The sequence below is a fragment of the Lytechinus pictus genome, chromosome 7 (genome assembly GCF_037042905.1).
Source record: "Lytechinus pictus isolate F3 Inbred chromosome 7, Lp3.0, whole genome shotgun sequence".
Classification (NCBI taxonomy): domain Eukaryota; kingdom Metazoa; phylum Echinodermata; class Echinoidea; order Temnopleuroida; family Toxopneustidae; genus Lytechinus; species Lytechinus pictus.
The window spans coordinates 46,402,622-46,421,272 of record NC_087251.1 but is presented as its reverse complement, the minus strand read 5'-3'; the positions used below and the strand labels follow the sequence as shown (position 1 = coordinate 46,421,272).

General features: G+C 34.1%; 1 protein-coding gene across 1 annotated transcript in view; it reads right to left on the bottom strand.

Moving 5' to 3' along the window:
- Positions 1–4,394: 4,394 nt before the first annotated feature.
- Positions 4,395–18,651, bottom strand: part of LOC129264136 (N-acetylated-alpha-linked acidic dipeptidase 2-like) — a 42,447-nt gene continuing 28,190 nt past the window's right edge. The window contains exons 8-18 of the mRNA XM_064102913.1: positions 18,473–18,562; positions 16,734–16,819; positions 14,475–14,594; positions 13,383–13,468; positions 12,633–12,764; positions 11,947–12,032; positions 11,363–11,453; positions 10,803–11,055; positions 8,398–8,479; positions 8,035–8,127; positions 4,395–6,524 (exon numbers count right to left, since the gene is read on the bottom strand). Of these exons, the coding sequence (XP_063958983.1) occupies positions 6,317–6,524; positions 8,035–8,127; positions 8,398–8,479; positions 10,803–11,055; positions 11,363–11,453; positions 11,947–12,032; positions 12,633–12,764; positions 13,383–13,468; positions 14,475–14,594; positions 16,734–16,819; positions 18,473–18,562 (1,327 nt within the window). The 3' untranslated portion in view covers positions 4,395–6,316. The remainder of the gene's footprint in view (positions 6,525–8,034; positions 8,128–8,397; positions 8,480–10,802; positions 11,056–11,362; positions 11,454–11,946; positions 12,033–12,632; positions 12,765–13,382; positions 13,469–14,474; positions 14,595–16,733; positions 16,820–18,472; positions 18,563–18,651) is intronic.

Sequence of the window (18,651 nt, the reverse complement as noted above, 5' to 3'; positions counted from 1 at the left end):
TTGAGTCCAATACTGAGAAAATTCTGCAAGCCTACATTGAGAGCTGCATCAATCTAATTCCTAAGTCATAATATGTCCAATGTCACTATATACATGAATATTTAACAAGGGGAATTAAAAGTGCAGACAGATGCCTTTGTCATTATTTACTACTATTCCATCTGTTGGAATAACATAAAACAGATTAAAGTTTCACATGATTTGCGAAATACTGTTTTGATGCTAGGATTTAACAATGCTCATGATCATGTGTATGAAACACACAATTGTAGATCATCAGTATACCCCAGGTCATATTTTAGCTGTGTGAGGGTGTTTATTGCACATATGTTGGAACAAACAGGCACCATACAATTACAATTCAAAAAATGAAATTTGGCTTTAAAAATGACAATGGATAACTAGTGTGGGAAAATTAAGAATTACTATGTAATCGATAACAGTCAATTTTGAATGACAGATTAGCATACTTAGATGGCAAAATTGTGTAGTAATTCAATATAGGTGCAAAACTTTACATGTGTACATACTTTCTATGATTAACTAATTTAACTTTATTTGTAATCAAAGAAGAAAAATATAAATACCTGAAAGGACAATACATATATTTCTAGCATGTTTCATTGACATATTGAGCGCATACAATAAATATTTCTTTGAACAAGAAGAATAATTTTTTTGTTAAATACCAACACAATATTTTAATTGGCTCATGGGAATATAATAATGTATTTGCATGATATATCAACTTAACCATGCAAAGTTGTGCATGTTAATGACATAAATAATACAAAGGATAAAATAAAAGTACATAAAAACTACCTACAAATGCTTGGAAAAATGAACGTGAAAGGTTAAATCAAGTCAATATAAAACATATATTTAAGCACCTATAAAACAAAAGCATTAAGATATCACAAAATTACCCTTCTGAAAATACCCTTGGAGGTGGGTGAAGGACATTGTCATGATTTTGGCACTTCAAAAACAAATGGTCTCCCACATATCCACACACCAGTATCTATAAGACAGTGATAAAGATAAATTACATGTATTTGGCATTTCTATGAGGCGCCGAATGTACCAATATTATATAGAACAATTATTTGTTATATAATCATTATTTATTAAATAATAACTATTATTTATATATAATTTACATTTTATTTGTAAATAACTACTATTATATAAAATATCATTTCTAATTATTTATATATAATTCCAAGTAATACTTCATTATTTGTAAATAATAATAGTTCGACATTCCATTATTTATAAATAATGATTATTTGTTTTTCATTATTTATAAATAATGATTATTTGTTTTTCATTATTTATAAATAATGATTATTTGTTTTTCATTATTTATAAATAATGATTATTTGTTTTTCATTATTTATAAATAATGATTATTTGTTTTTCATTATTTATAAATAATGATTATTTGTTTTTCATTATTTACAAATAATGATTATTTGTTTTTCATTATTTATAAATAATTTGTTGAGTTTTCCATTATTTATAAATAATGATTATTTGTTAAATAATGAAAACGTCTACTTCATTATTTATAAATAATTTTTTCGAGTGCACCATTATTCTCATTATTTATAAATAATCATTATTTAATGTTCGAGTTTTCCATTATTTATAAATAAAGATTATTTGTTAAATAATGAAATATCTACATTATTTATAAATAATAATTTTGTTTCAATATCCCATTATTTATAAATAATCATTATTTATAAACAATTTTTACAGTTTGCCATTATATACAAATAATCATTATTTATATACAAATAACCATTATTTATTAAATAATGCCATTATTTATTAAATAATGCCATTATTTATTAAATAATGGAAAACTCGCTATAACATGCAAATGTGGGACCGCCCATGATATGAATATTCATGATGCGATTTCCTTTTTCGTGATTTTTCTTCACAAATTTTTGTCCATTTCCTCTTCATAATGACATTTCTTGAAGCAATTTTCTAGGGATATGGTCTGATTGTAATATTCTTTATTTTCTATATAACTTCGTCTTCGTAGAAATATCAAAAAGTGTAATTTTATACGATTTTTCCTACAGTTCACAATCCCCATAGGCGCGCGTGTACGGTAGGGACAACCGGTGAATCGACGGAGTGCTCTTCATCGAAATACTACGTTGGTTGGTCCCCGGAAGTGGCGGGCGGAATTTAGCCCGAATCCTCGATGGAAGTCGATCAAGTGCATATGAGCTGAGAGAGTGAAATATCAGTGTACTTGTACTTGTACAGGCCCTTCTACTTTTTATAAATATTTCTTGTTGCTTTTTTTGTTAAGTTAATTTTTCCTGGTGTAGAGATAAGTTTCAGTTCTAATAATGCACTTCAAATACATTTTGGAGTGTCTGTTTGAGGCGTTTGGGGCGATTTCACCCTGGCCCCAAAATACTCGCAACGACAATACGGGGGCATGATGACCCCTAATTTTTTAAAAACTTATTTTTCTATTGAAAATTATTACAAAATTCACCAAAAGTGTGCACGAAAGCCTTCGTATTTCACTTTTAAAACTCCAAAAAGTGCCCAAATGACAAGCTTGGTCGCTTCGCTGTGTCGCTTTCAACTTGAGAAAGTGTACGCGTCTGCTTCCCCCCCCCCCTCCTCCGAAAGAAATTCTGTATACGGCCAAGCTCTAAAGAGCCTGGCACATTGATTTATGTATACTTCATTTTCATTATTTTTATCTCATTATCATCATGGCCTTACGCAGAATTTTTTCCGGGGGGGGGGGGGGGTGGGGGAAGCAGGACGCGCGTAAACTTTCTCATAAAAATCTTGAAAAAGCGAAGCGACCAAGCTTGTCATTTGGGCACTTTTTGGAGTTTTAAAAGTGAAATACGAAGGCTTTCGTGCACACTTTTGGTGAATTTTGTAATAATTTTCAATAGAAAAATAAGTTTTTAAAAAATTAGGGGTCATCATGCCCCCGTATTGTCGTTGCGAGTATTTTGGGGCCAGGGTGAAATCGCCCCAAACGCCTCAAACAGACACTCCAAAATGTATTTGAAGTGCATTATTAGAACTGAAACTTATCTCTACACCAGGAAAAATTAACTTAACAAAAAAAGCAACAAGAAATATTTATAAAAAGTAGAAGGGCCTGTACAAGTACAAGTACACTGATATTTCACTCTCTCAGCTCATATGCACTTGATCGACTTCCATCGAGGATTCGGGCTAAATTCCGCCCGCCACTTCCGGGGACCAACCAACGTAGTATTTCGATGAAGAGCACTCCGTCGATTCACCGGTTGTCCCTACCGTACACGCGCGCCTATGGGGATTGTGAACTGTAGGAAAAATCGTATAAAATTACACTTTTTGATATTTCTACGAAGACGAAGTTATATAGAAAATAAAGAATATTACAATCAGACCATATCCCTAGAAAATTGCTTCAAGAAATGTCATTATGAAGAGGAAATGGACAAAAATTTGTGAAGAAAAATCACGAAAAAGGAAATCGCATCATGAATATTCATATCATGGGCGGTCCCACATTTGCATGTTATAGCGAGTTTTCCATTATTTAATAAATAATGGCATTATTTAATAAATAATGGTTATTTGTATATAAATAATGATTATTTGTATATAATGGCAAACTGTAAAAATTGTTTATAAATAATGATTATTTATAAATAATGGGATATTGAAACAAAATTATTATTTATAAATAATGAAGTAGATATTTCATTATTTAACAAATAATCTTTATTTATAAATAATGGAAAACTCGAACATTAAATAATGATTATTTATAAATAATGAGAATAATGGTGCACTCGAAAAAATTATTTATAAATAATGAAGTAGACGTTTTCATTATTTAACAAATAATCATTATTTATAAATAATGGAAAACTCAACAAATTATTTATAAATAATGAAAAACAAATAATCATTATTTGTAAATAATGAAAAACAAATAATCATTATTTATAAATAATGAAAAACAAATAATCATTATTTATAAATAATGAAAAACAAATAATCATTATTTATAAATAATGAAAAACAAATAATCATTATTTATAAATAATGAAAAACAAATAATCATTATTTATAAATAATGAAAAACAAATAATCATTATTTATAAATAATGGAATGTCGAACTATTATTATTTACAAATAATGAAGTATTACTTGGAATTATATATAAATAATTAGAAATGATATTTTATATAATAGTAGTTATTTACAAATAAAATGTAAATTATATATAAATAATAGTTATTATTTAATAAATAATGATTATATAACAAATAATTGTTCTATATAATATTGGTACATTCGGCGCCTCATACATTTCAAGACAATTCCAAGCATGAAGAATGAAAAGAGAATAGTGGATATGACAGTAATCACCATAATATATAAATTAGATGGATCAAAGTGGGCGAGATTGTTTAAGGACGTTCCACATTTATGCCTGTGTGCATCATGATCTGCGCATATTTTACACTCTGCGCGCTGACGTCACAATGGATGAACATGTGACTAATCAGCTGTAGGTATAAGCTGATTTTTCTCATTATCTGCACTCTAACTGCAGATCTGATGTGTTATTTCATGAAGCTAATAAACTGGAATTATTCTATGGACCATTTTTTTATACCTTTAAAAATTTCAAAATACTTTACATTGCAGTGCTGCAAAGTACGACAAATATGACAGCGAGTTTGAATAAATGGTAGAGTGGTTTGGAATTTTCCCTTACATAGATACAAAGCATTTGGCTTGTTTTTGTATTTTAAAAAGCACTTTTGCCCTAATAAAAGTGCTAATAGTTTGAAAACAAGCAAATGAACCCCTATTTTTGCACCTCTTAGGTATACCTTCCTCTACAACTATGCAAAGTTTGGTTAAGATGACATGGGTTTTGAATAAAGTGCACAATTTTTTGTACTTCTCAAGTTTCTTATTGAAATTCCACATTTTTTTAGATTGGGTTTTTGTGATCTTTCACACCATTTTTAAGAACTGACAGTGCTGTTAGACTTGAAAGAGCAAACAAATATCAATATAAATAGATCCTCCATCTTAATGATACAATTATCAACTACATTGCGAAATTTGATGAAATTTCCATCGATTTTGACTGAGTTAATAGAGGTTTAAACTCATTGTAGTGATCTTGTGAGGTCTAAAAAGGCAAAATTCTTTTGAATGCGCATTTCTTAAGAACATCCATTTGGGTGAACTTTGAAGCTCTATAGCAAAAAAATCAAGCACATGGACCCGTGTTAATTTTTTGCATATTTGGAATATTCAGGTGCTAAAATATCTATGTGCAAAGTTTGGTGAAATGACATGGATTTCACTTTAACTGTGGAACGTCCTTAAATGTAACAATATTAACAGTAACGATATTAAAAATAATAATTAAGGAGATGACTTGAAAAAAAAATTGCATTGATGGCTACAAATAAAGAAAAAATCAAAAATCACATTATTTATCAAAAAAAGGAACCCTAATGACTTAATGCAAACATTTCAGTTTTAGTAGCTTCCATGGGTCATTCACATTAACTTTGTACAATTACGAAACATAACCAGTGTTCATTAGATAAAAAAATCAAAAGCGATACTCATCATTTTTGTGCTACTAATCTTCATGAATATTGGTATTAATCATCTGTTGGTTATAACAGATTCATATGCTGTGTGTTCATCACACATGTAAATTTGGATGATATCAGGATTTCAATAAATCATCACAACAGCGTGAAGCTTGGGGCTCCTGTAATGATTCTAAAACCCCCACAAAAATGCAAATACGATCCATTTCTTATATGTTTGTAGTCAGTGGAAATGAACTTCCTCATATTTGTGCCCTTGAGAATATCACTACGACAAGGCATCCAATCAAGATGTCACAACTCTTGCCTCATCGATGCACCGATAAATAAAATATTCTCTTGACGAGATAAAAAAAGCTTGGCAGTTCATGGAGCATAATACTACCGTCACACCAACGAAACTGACTCAAATTAAATGGTATGTCATTTGATATGATGTAACAGCTTCCGTCTGAATGGACTCGGTTTCATTGTGGCTGTGGCTGTGCCATAGGTCTAACACTTTACATTATAAAAAGAGCATCAATTGGCAACTCAAGGAGCACAATGATGCAGTCACACCAACGAAACCAACTCCAAACCGATCGCTGGTATGTCATTGGAAATGACTTAACAGCTTCCGTCAATCAGGACTTGGCTTTGCCAGTGTGACTGTCCCCTAAGTGTAACACCGTCTCTAGTCTCGATGAAGAATTTGTACATCTTTGAGCGTGGAGGCAGCAGACTGTAGCACAAAGGCAACAACTGACATGTGCTGTTTTAAGGCTTCCCAATCCTTGCTGACATCTCCGTCCGGATTGTTGATGTCGAACATGAGATCTACGATGCCTGGGAATGCATCACCTTTGTAGGCATCCTTGCTGCTAGGGGCAAAGACAACGTGCCTGGAAGGAAGAGAGTAGAAATGAAGTAGGAAGATGATGACAAGAATGTTAGGAATCATGATATCAACCACCCTATATCAAAATATAAACATCACCACAAATGCCCTTCGACTACCAACAGTAGACTCAGCCTAAACCAACCTTCCATAAATTGAATGTTTGACAATAGCATTTGTTTCATACAAGAATATGCAGACGTGTAGTTTACATCTTCACAGTCAAATTTGCCCTGGTGGAACGGAATTATGTGGTCCCAAAACATTCGGCTTAAGCATACTCACCAGCATAATCTAGCAAAGTCCTGTTTTTCCTATAAATCTCACACTGTTTTTCTGTGATATTATGACTAGAAAATCTGGAAAATTATTTCTTTATTGCAGTATAAAAACCTGGAGATAGTAATGATGAATTCTAAATTCTTTTCTATTAAAGAAAGATAGAGAGGAATACTTCATGAACCATTGTTTCAAATACCTTGTAATAAACAACATATTTTCCATTGTTATGATACGTGACCCATCAAGAAATATAGCTTGTCTTAAACCGAGACTGAACTGACCAACACTGCGTGTGGTTTCTCACTGATTATGTGTTCTGATTATGTATTATTCTTAAAATATACCATTTAAGATAACTATTAATAATAAAGTGTACAAATTAGCCCATATTTTTATTTGTCTGGAGAAACTAAAATGTTTTTTTGGAAGTGTACTTGTTTTGCTACTTTGCAACATTGGTATGAATGTGTATTGGTGGATTAGTGCATTACAATTCAAATGGGTCTAAATTATAAACACTAACTAAACTGCTAAGAATGTTGCATTATGAGTCAGGAACCTGGCCTATTATTATGCTTTTCACACTGTACTTTTTTCCTTAACCCCGGGAAATTGGTGGGGCTAAGGGGGGGCCTTAGCCCCACCAATTTCCTGGGGTTCCTTAGCCCCACCAATTTCCCGGGGTTCCTTAGCCCCACCAATTTCCCGGGGTTAAGCTTAGCCCACTTCGTTTTCACACTACGTTTTAGCAAAGTGGGCTAGCACGGTAAATAGTATGGTACTATCTGGCCCTGCAAAAAAGCAGGGTTAGCCGGCTTATTGTGGTGCTAGCACCCCAATTGCGGTGCTAAGAGATGCAGTGTGAAACGAAACTGGGCTAAGGAAAAGTGGGGCTAAGCAATAGCCAATCACAGAAGTCGAACTAGCACGTTAATCACGCTCTGTATGGGAAAATCATCAATATTCATGAACTGTGGGATAGTCCTGGTTTAAGGCATTAACCCCGGCTAAGCACATAGTATGGGGTTAAGAAAGACAGTGTGAATCCGAAAAAAGATAGTATGGGGTTAAGGATAGTCCGGGGTTAAGGATAGTATGGGGTTAAGGAAATGCAATGTGAAAAGCATATTAGATTAGCGGAGGATTTCAGGTGGTGCTTTACAGGGCTGCTGGTTCATATCGCCTTCAACAGTAACCAAAGGCAATTTAGAGAAGCATCAGCTTTGTCCTACCTTTGAAGGTTCCTCCCTGGTAAACCAAGTGGATCAATGAAAGCACGCTCAAACTGTAGAAGCTGATCATTGACACGGCGTACAGCAAAGGGACTACAAAACGAAAGAGAAATAAAATTATTTGATTGTCCTGGTCATTTTAGTCCAATTCAAAGGGCAAATTATATTACTACTAATTAACAGACTTAGAAGTGGGATTTAATATAGGAAATCTTTAAAATTGAGTGTAGAAGAGGCTTAAAAATAGTTAAACACCAAAATAAATCTTTAGGTGGCTCTATACACATCACATCAATCAATTGTTAAAAATTATGTTCACAGATACAGATATGTATTGCATCTCTTTGAACAAATTAAACTCACTCATTTTTCTCCATATTTTCCACATCGTTCTGAAAAGCTCTGGCTGCTGTAGTAAGATTACTGGATGCTGATTCAATGGTATCTGCGTAAAAAAAAAGGTTTTTTTATTTTGCATGATCCAATATCCAAACATGGAAAATAACTACAGAATATCAAACTTATGCCACCATAATCAATGAGGATAGCAGTACAAGAATCATCCAAGCATTGCCACCATAATCAATAGGATAGCAATAAAAGGAATAATATCCCACTGCTGCCACCATAATCAACTAGAGATGCTCGGCAGGTCGCGCAACCAAGCACATGTATCCCCCGAACCCACCGCGTCATCAGTCATTGCGATATAGAGCTCACACAGAAATTTGACAAATAAATACAATTATCATGGCGACAATGACCCTGCCCACATTTTGCCTGTGGGTACCAAATTTGATGACAATAATATGACGTAGCAGTGTGACTCTGCAGAACCTAAAGTATTGTCCAGTATCACCTGTTGGGGAATACAATTATAGAGTAATCTGGACATATTTTGTAAAACCTAACCCTAAGACCCCCCCACCAAAAATGATAGACATCTTCGCTTCACCTTCTAATATTGCTTCTGTATGCCAACTGTTATGACAAACTGGAAAAAAAGCAGAAGTTACAGGTTTTACCAAATTTTCCACAAAAATATGGTTACCATGGCAACCATGTCTCCATCCACTCCAAAATCATTAGGCAGCTTTGCTTTAGCATAATGAACCTTCATGACAAATTTGAAGATAATTGGAGAAGAAATCCTGCCAGTAGAGCACTCACAAGGAAATCTCTGCTTTTTCTACAAAAACTCTTGTTACCATGGCAACGATGTCTCCGCCCACACCAAAATCAATAGGCGGCTTTGCCCAATGGACCTTCATGGAAGTTCATGCCACATTTGAAGATGATCGGAGAAGAAATGCAGCTGGTAGAGCGCTCACAAGGACATCTCTGCTATTTCCGCAAAAACTCTTGTTACCATGGCAACTATGTCTCCGCCCACACCAAAATCGATAGATGGCTTTGCTATACCATACTCGACCTTCATGCTAAATTTGAAGAGGATCGGAGAAGAAATGCAGCTGATAGAGCGCTCACAAGAAATCTCTGCAGCGGCGCAACGAGGCAAAATCCATAGTATCCTCCAAACTCTGTTCGGGGGATACAATTAGGATAACAATACAGGGGGGTGTTTCACAATGATTAAGTATGACTTAAGTCGCACTTAAATGCCGATGCGTATATGATATGCAACGCGTGATCTTATTGATATATACGCATTAGTGCGCGTCCTCATGACACGATCTGACCAATGCGGTCAAGCCTTTCATACCATACGCAACTCTGTATTTAAGTGCGACTCTAAGTCATTCTTAAATCTTTGTGAAACACCCCCCTGGGATCATATCCCACTGCTACCACCATAATCAATTAGGATAACAATACAGGGATCACATCCCACTGCTGCCACCATAATCAATTAGCATAGCAATACAGGAGTTATATCCCACTGCTGCCACAATAAACAAACAAGATTTCAATACAGGAATAATATCCCACTGCTGCCATCATAAACAAATAAGATTTCAATACAGGAATAATATCCCATTTCTGCCAACATAATCAATTAGGATAGCAATACAGGAATCATCCCACTGCTGCCATCATTATCAATTAGGATAGCAATACAGGAATAACATCCCACTGGTGCCACCATAAACAATTAAGATTTAAGTACAGGAATAATATCCCACTCCTGCTACCATAATCAATTAGGATATCAATACAGGAATCATATCACACTGCTGCCACCATAATCAATTAGGATAGCAATACAGGGATCATAACCCACTGCTTGCTACCATAATCAATTAAGATTTCAAAACAGAAATCTAATCCAACTGCTACTGCCTTAATCAATTTGGATAGCATCACAGGAATCATATCCCTCTGCTGCAACCATAATCAATTAGGATAGCAAATACAGGTATCATATCCCACTGCTGCCACCATAATCACATCCTACATATGCCCCTATGATCAATTAGGATAACACTGCATAAACGCTTTTATCCTTTTGGAACTATGATCAATTAATATAACCCTGTGTAGGATAAGAAAATATAGACAATACCCTGGCAAGGTTTAATGAGTTACTATACCATTGGTAGATAGGATAAGAACACAAAATGTTATCCCATCAATACCACTTTGATCAACTGCAGGATAACAACACAGAAATCCTATCCTTTCCAAAAAAAGGCTACCATGATCAACTTTTACATTTGAATAGTTTATTTTTTTAACACACATCAAAATTCTTTTGTACAATGCTTTGATAGTTAGACCACAACAAGGTAATCGTCAAGGATACTTACCCCACGTAATGCCTTGCTCTGCCATCTGATCTTCATAGAAGCCTTTCAGAGTGGCAATGGAGCTGGTGATCTTCTCAGCGGTATCAACGACATTGATGGGCAAGATCAGACTATCGGCAAGACTACGAGCCAGCTCCGCCCACACTCTGGTGACGGCCAAGTGGTACTCAAAGGAGTGGTCCATGATCTCGCTAACAAGGAAGAATGTCTCGTACATGGAGTGGTACAGAGGGTAGCTTGATAGGCCAAGACCCTGTATTTGAAATGAGTGTGAAATCAGGATCATGGTATAACAAATTGTTTGTGAGATCTTTGTGACAATTTTATTTTGGATAGTTGCATTATTTTGCAGAAAAAATTATTTGAAATACGTAGAAAACTAAGGACATAAGTGGTGAATCATCAAATACAGGATCTCATGGTGTATTAATAAAGTAAAATCTTATCTAAAAATGATTTAAAAAGTTATGTTATTTCTTTAAGGCAATTAAAACAGAATAATGCAATTTTTTGTACAAATGAATTAAACATTTGAGCTTCATTACGTTAATTAAGCTTACCGAATCAAAGGTATATCTAAGATCCACACACGGAACACCAATCTCTCCCATAAAGGATGCATAGTCACTCCCTGAACCTACATTCCGAACACTGATAGGGAGAACAGGTAAGGAATGGATAATTAAAAAAAATTAATGAAATTACATAATCTCATAATCTGTAACATAAAGATCAATGTTACAATAATGTATTGTCATGGTCCTGCTCCACCACCCATCATGTGTATTAGGTTTTCGGTTCCTTGTTTTTATATTATAAATAAATAAATATAAAGTATACAAATGTTATCCATACAATTTTGCAGGAATTTCATACTTGTGATTGTAAAATATATTGATACACATCACATAAACTGCTCTGAGAAACATGGTGAATAATAAGGACAATATCAATTGTACATGTCACAAACATTAATATCGCTTGTCAAAGATCATCTGTGTTGGTAGAAGATATTGATGAATTAATAAAAAAACTCCAAAGTTGGTTCAATCAGCAAGAATTGAGATCTAATGAATTACAGAAAAATATATTATGACTGTAATCTATGAGTACCTACATATAAAAGTTAGAGCAACCTATATACCTTGGTTTGTCACCTCCATTTCCAGTTCGTTTCAACCACGTGTCATACACGGTACTGCTATGGCCCTCAAATGGAACATCAGGTACCTGATAATTTATAATGGAGACTGCAAAATAACTTCTCCTCCTCCTTCTTCTTCCTCCTCCTTCTTCATCATAATAATAATAATATGAATAATAATAATAACAATAATAATACATAATGATAATGATGATGATGATAATAATAAAATAATTATAATAATAATAATAAATTCACATCATGACTTTTGAAAAGTATTAAGAAAAGCTTATGACTGTAGCACATTGCAGACAAAATGGCTCTGTAAACTGAATTGAAGCAATTATTTTCTCATATACATGATTCAACATAAATGCCAATCATCCATTTTTAATACACATGAAATATATCTTTCTTGGCAGAAATCAAATGAATGAATCCCAACTTATCCTTTTAGTTGCAGAGTAAACAGCCTAACAGAGGTTTGTATGCCAATGATGCATTTTCAATATGCATGAAATATTGTTTTTCTTGGTGGAAATCTAATGAATGAATCCCACCTTATCCTTTTGCTTGCAGAAAAAACAGCCTCATAGAGATTAGGATTGATGCCAATTATGCATTTTCAAAATACATAAAATATTATTTTTCTTGGTGGAAATCAAAATGAATGAATCCCTTCTCACATTTTTTGTTGCAGAGAAAACAGCTTCGTAGAGGTTTGGTGTTGATTTAAGCCTGAAGGTATAATTCCCTTCTACAGAGATGTCAACATTGAGATAAGCCACTGTCCTGGAACCAAGGTTTTTCACAAATTCCTGCAAGGGAAACAAAGAGTGTGATCTGGATAAGTACCTTGGGGAGCATTTCATGAAACAAATAATCAGTAATTTTAACTCATTATTGTTATAAGCTACTGAAATTCTAGCATTTGATTGGCTGAAAGCAAATTAGTCAGGGGAAATCAATGACTTAACTTTTCCAGGGAAGGGTGCTAAAAATGTAGGATGATTTAAAATAATTTTCTTAGTTATTAATGAAGGGATTTTCATGATCATAAGAATTTGATGCATCAAGAATCTTTGCATATAATGGGAGAAATATGCACTTCAAATTGTAGTTTAGGCATAAACGCCAGTTGTGGTAACAATCTGAAAATGACTTTGAAAAGAAGCCAATGAAACTATCCCCAAAGTGTTTACATGTATGATTACGCAGAGTGACATTTTTGTCAATAAACTGGATTTAAATCATGATATGGAGACAATTAACCCTGATTTCAAAGACTTTCACACGAGATCATTGTTTGTGGCAGCTACTTTCCTTTAGTTTTAACTCTGATTTGCATTATGACAATGCAAATGGTCTTATTAGTAGACTAAATTGGACAGTTAATATTCCTCTCTAGTAAAGAATGACCTGAAATATCGACTAACCTCAACCCATTCTGTGGATCCAATTAAAGAGTACTCCTCTGCGGCCCAGCTGGCAAACACAATGGAACGACGAGGGCGCCATTTACCTGAATGTTAAAAAACATGAATATTTCAGATTATTCTATCTTCATCATCATCATCATCATGTTACGAGGTGAGGTAATCCTGTTGACCTCAATCTCTTCATCTGAATCTACAGTCATCCATCTCCATACGATGTGTAATTATACAAGAGCAAAATCTTGCACACGTGGAGAGTAGAGACGGTTTTGATCATTGAAGATTGAAACGCTCAGACCACCAAAACATATCGAGTCTTAATTTGAATACATCAATAGAGCCTGAGTCAATAACTTCTTGGGGGAGGCTATTCCAGTCATTCACTCCCCTGCTACTAAAAACGCATTTGCGTATGTCGAGTCTAGATTGCTCTTTGAATATCTTTAACGTATGACCTCGAAGATTTGAACTTGTTTAGGCAAGAAAAAGTGACTTGAGTCCATCTTGACCATTCCTTTCAGTATTTTAAATACCATAATGGCATCTCCTCTCCTTCTTCTATAGTACAGGAAGAATAAGTCCAATACTTTTAATATATCCGTGTAGGGGAGTTCTTTTGATCTCCTGCACCATCTGAGTATTTTCTTCAAGTTTATCTGCATCTTCTTTCCAACAAGTGTTCCACAAGATTTTGCCATACTCAAGGTGTGGTCTTACCAATGTCTTAAACAAAATTGGTAGGGTCCTTGTGTCCAGTTGAGTGAAAGTACATCTGATAATACCAAGGAGCTGATAAGCTTTGCTTAATATTTAAAGACTAAGTTATAAAATATTTTTCTCTAGACTATAAAAAAATGAGTATTTACTATAAAAAGGATACAAACTTGCAACAAATTGTAACAAGCATATGCAAGGTTTCAAAAAAATATCTCATATAACTAAGAAATGCAATAGACACTTGCCCAACAGATTTTGTACAAAGAAAGGGGCAAACAGACTAAACAGTCCCAATATAAGTGTTGAAATATCAAGAAATTGGGAATTTGAGATAAATTAGATTTTAATGAGAAAGGTAGTATGAAGGCCACTTACCATCTTTGACAAGCTTTCCCATTGCTCTGGACATTTCTAGCATGGCTGCGGTACCGCTCGAAGGATCAACTGCACCGTACACCCAGGCATCACGATGGTTACCCGCTATGATGTACCGATCTAATACAAACAGAGAGGAAATGGTACCATTTCAATACTTGGATAAGAATTCACAAAGGCTTCCTGGTTAGCCAGACAGACTAAGGCCGCATTTGGATTCTTAGCTGATATAATTATAATAATAACTTAGTCTTATATAGCGCTTTTCATGAAATCATATCATAGCGCTTTACAATGTAGATCATACGAAATATACAAACAAAAGTGAAATTAGAAATTATATAACTAAAAAAAATTTATATATATATCAGCACCATGTGCAGTTATGAACCTTGTAACATCAGTTTGGCAATCAATGATGGGCTGATTTTTATGATCAATAAATACACAGTAAATAATCAAGGCATACAATCACAGGAATCGGCCCATGATCAATCGCTAAGCTTTATGCTACAGGGCCCTGATGTAGGTTTCTCCATTAAGACAGGGTCGCGTACATTCAACCCTGGACCTGATAACATTAAGCTCTGCAGTTGATCATAAGGCTGATATCTATGATTGATCATACACAATAATCAATGCAATCAATCACAGGAAGCAGCCCTATGATCAATTGCTTAGCTTTATGCTACAGGGCCCTGGTGTAAGTGTCTCCATTAAGACAGGGTCCCGTAACTTCAACCCTGGACCCAATAACATAAAGCTGTGCAGTTGATCATAAGGCTGATATCTTTGATTGATCATACACAATAATCAATGCAATCAATCACAGGAATCAGTCCCATGATCAATCGCTAAGCTTTATGCTACAGGGCCCTGGTGTAAGTTTCTCCATAAGACAGGGTCGCGTACCTTCAACCCTGGACCCGATAACATAAAGCTTAGCGATTTATCATAAGGCTGATATCTATGATTGATCATACACAATAATCAGTGTAATCAATTATAGGAATCAGCCCCATGATCAATCGCTTAGCTTTATGTTTACAGGTCCTTAGTCAATTTGCGCTCAGGGGATGCCTACTATTAGGGAGTCCACCAATCACAAGCATATATGCCTTGTGTGTATTAGCACTTTGGTCTTTAATTCCAGGTTTATACTCTAGAATTTTCAATATTCATTTAAACTTTTTCACTTTTCACAGGCAGGAACAAGAAAAGCAGATTCCATATGACAACTGTAGAGCAGACGGCTTACTCACGTAAAAGTGTGTGTATTGATATACAATACAATAATGGTTATATCTCAAAATATATGGAAGATAGATCTTTATGCTTGTATTAAGATTGTTTCCTTATGCATTAAAATATGAACTATAAATTTCCCATAATACAACAACTGTCACTCTCAAAGCTGAATTTATTAAGTGAAACTATGGGTTTTATGTGCATACTGCATAGTAACAACAAAACACAATAAACCATAAATCTTCATTCTATCACACTGTTGATGTTGCTATCATTTGTGCCTCATCATGTGTCGAGCCGTGAGTCGATTTTAATGCAAACAAACCGGCAGGTGTTTCCTAAATATGTTCACAATTTACCAGCGAATTTACGAATCACACTCTCTTGTGGTAAATAATGCACACCAGATTTTCATTGATGTTGAATTGGTTCCCAGAAATGGATCACCAGCCATTGGTTAAGTTGAAGGTTATTTACAAAATGTTTTTTAACACACCCACTTGGCAGGTGTTTCCTAGAGTTCTCTGTGAGTTAGTTAAAGGGGATGTTCACCCTTACCAAATTTTATTACAAAAATATCAGAAAAAATAATAAAAGATATTGGTGAACTAGGTTGGAGGAAATTCCATCAAAGATTAAAAAAGATCATTAGTGACGTCGTGAATGTAGAATATAAATGAAATGTTATTTCTCAAAAAATTGTACATTGTTTTGTTTAATTGCACTTTCAGTATAGCAACAGACAAATCGTTTCACAACCTGCTCCTGAAAAAAAATATTTTCGTCATCTTTAACCATTAACAAAAACGAAATTCATACATTCAATATTACGTAACATATGGAACAGCTGCTTGTATATATAAGGCTGTCTAGCAATAAATTAAACAACATATTTTGGTCTGCACGATTTCCTTATGCAATATCAGAGCATATTGCATGATGTGCCGAAAACTGGCAAATTCCCCATAGGCTTATGTACAAAACTTGATGTGCAATATCATGCATTATTACCTGGTTCCAATGAGCCTCTGATGATGCCTATTGTGTTGTAAGTTAAACGCTCCTCGTTGCGAGTATTGACCTCTAGCTTTACAGTTCTATTTCAAAAGTAAATCATTCAGGTAAATCTTAAAAGATATTTTGCTAGTCAAGGGGAAATAAATCACTGCTAACAACCAAACAGAAATAAAAAATAAACTTTTTTTTATTGGATGGTAGATTAATGTTTTCCTTCTACACTGAGAATACGAAGACAGCTCTTTGTTCAATATGTCCAATATGTTAAGCATGCACATTAACCAACTTCAATTTCCATTTTCAGAACAATTTTTTAAATGTGATGCATTGTAAAATAAAAAATGGGCTGCCATTTTGATTGGCCTCTCGTGAATCTTTTCGATTCGCACTGTTAAAAAAATGTAGAAATGCTCTTTAAATTTTTAAGCATATTGTTCAAGCCTTTCCCTCTAACTCTAAACTTTAAAATCATTCAGGTAAATCTTAAAAGATATTTTGCTAGTCAAGGGGAATTATCACTGCTAACAACCAAACAGAAATAAAAAATAAACTTTTTTTATTGGATGGTAGATTAATTGAATTGCTTTGGTTCTAGGTTTCAAAAGATCATACATAATACATTTTCTAAATATATCAATGGAGAAACTCATAACAAGATTGTATAGAAAACAACAATATGCAAACAATAATGATCAGGGTTCCCACAGAAATTTAAAAACAGAATTCCATGACTTTTCCATGACTAAATTGCTGCTTTCCATGACTTCCTGTGATGTCCCACGAGTTAGGTAGGATGTTACAAAACTGGGAAAAATGGAAATCATGAACACCAATTAAAATAGCAGAGTATGATCATAGAGTATGAGTTGCAACACACAACAAACTGGAAAGCTGCCATAGCTAAGAGGTAAATGCAATTCCATGACTTTTCTCAAATTTTCCAAATTCCCTGTCTTTCCATGACCACAAATTTTTCCACGATTTCCATGACTGTGAGAACCCTGATAATCCTTAAATTATTTTTGGGAGTGGGGGAAAACCTTGATATTATAAACTACCAGCCAATAACATAGGTTTCTTTAGTCTTTGGTCTACCAAATTGTTTTCTAAATATTACTTCTCTATTTATATACATGTATGTATGATTCAAATCATTTTCTAAACATTACTTCTCTATTTATATACATGTATATATGATTCAAATCATCTTCCTTTTCCCGCTGAATGTAATTTCTCAACTACTTACCCTATATTTTGAAGTAAGAGAAAACAAATAAAGTCCTTTTTAATTTTAGAAAGTTAACTACTAAACCAACTTTGGGAAGAGTCTTAAAAAACAGCTATAAAAGGAAGAATTTTAAATATTTGCTAAACCAGTGTAATCTACAGAAAGCGTGCAATTTATTTAATGGACTCTGGATAGAGTGTTATTAACATTTCGGTCCAATAAACTGCCAAATGTAAAAACTTTTCTTGATTCTGATTGGCTGAGAAACAGGCTTGAGTGTCAGTGCAGGAACAAAATGCCCCCAGTAGTCAATGAATTAAGTGCTACACTATCATCGGGTGCATAAACGTCATGGGTTGACTATATATAACACTTCCTCCCTGGGTCCATAAATAAAATGAACATAGAGAACTAACTGACCAATTAGATATTATTCCTGGATGTCACTCTCCTCTTTCACCACCCTGGGACTATCTGAATCAGTAATCATTTACAATTAACTCACCTTCCTCCTGTGAAACCGGGTCCTAGCTTGTATGTCAGATTCTGAATATTCCCCTGCCAGTCAGCAGGTGCTTCCGTGCCTCCAAGTTGTCTATTAAAGAAGTATCCAAAGAAAGGGGAATTCTTCAAGTTTACACAATGGTAAAGTAATAAATGCACATGGCAGTTGATAGGTAAATG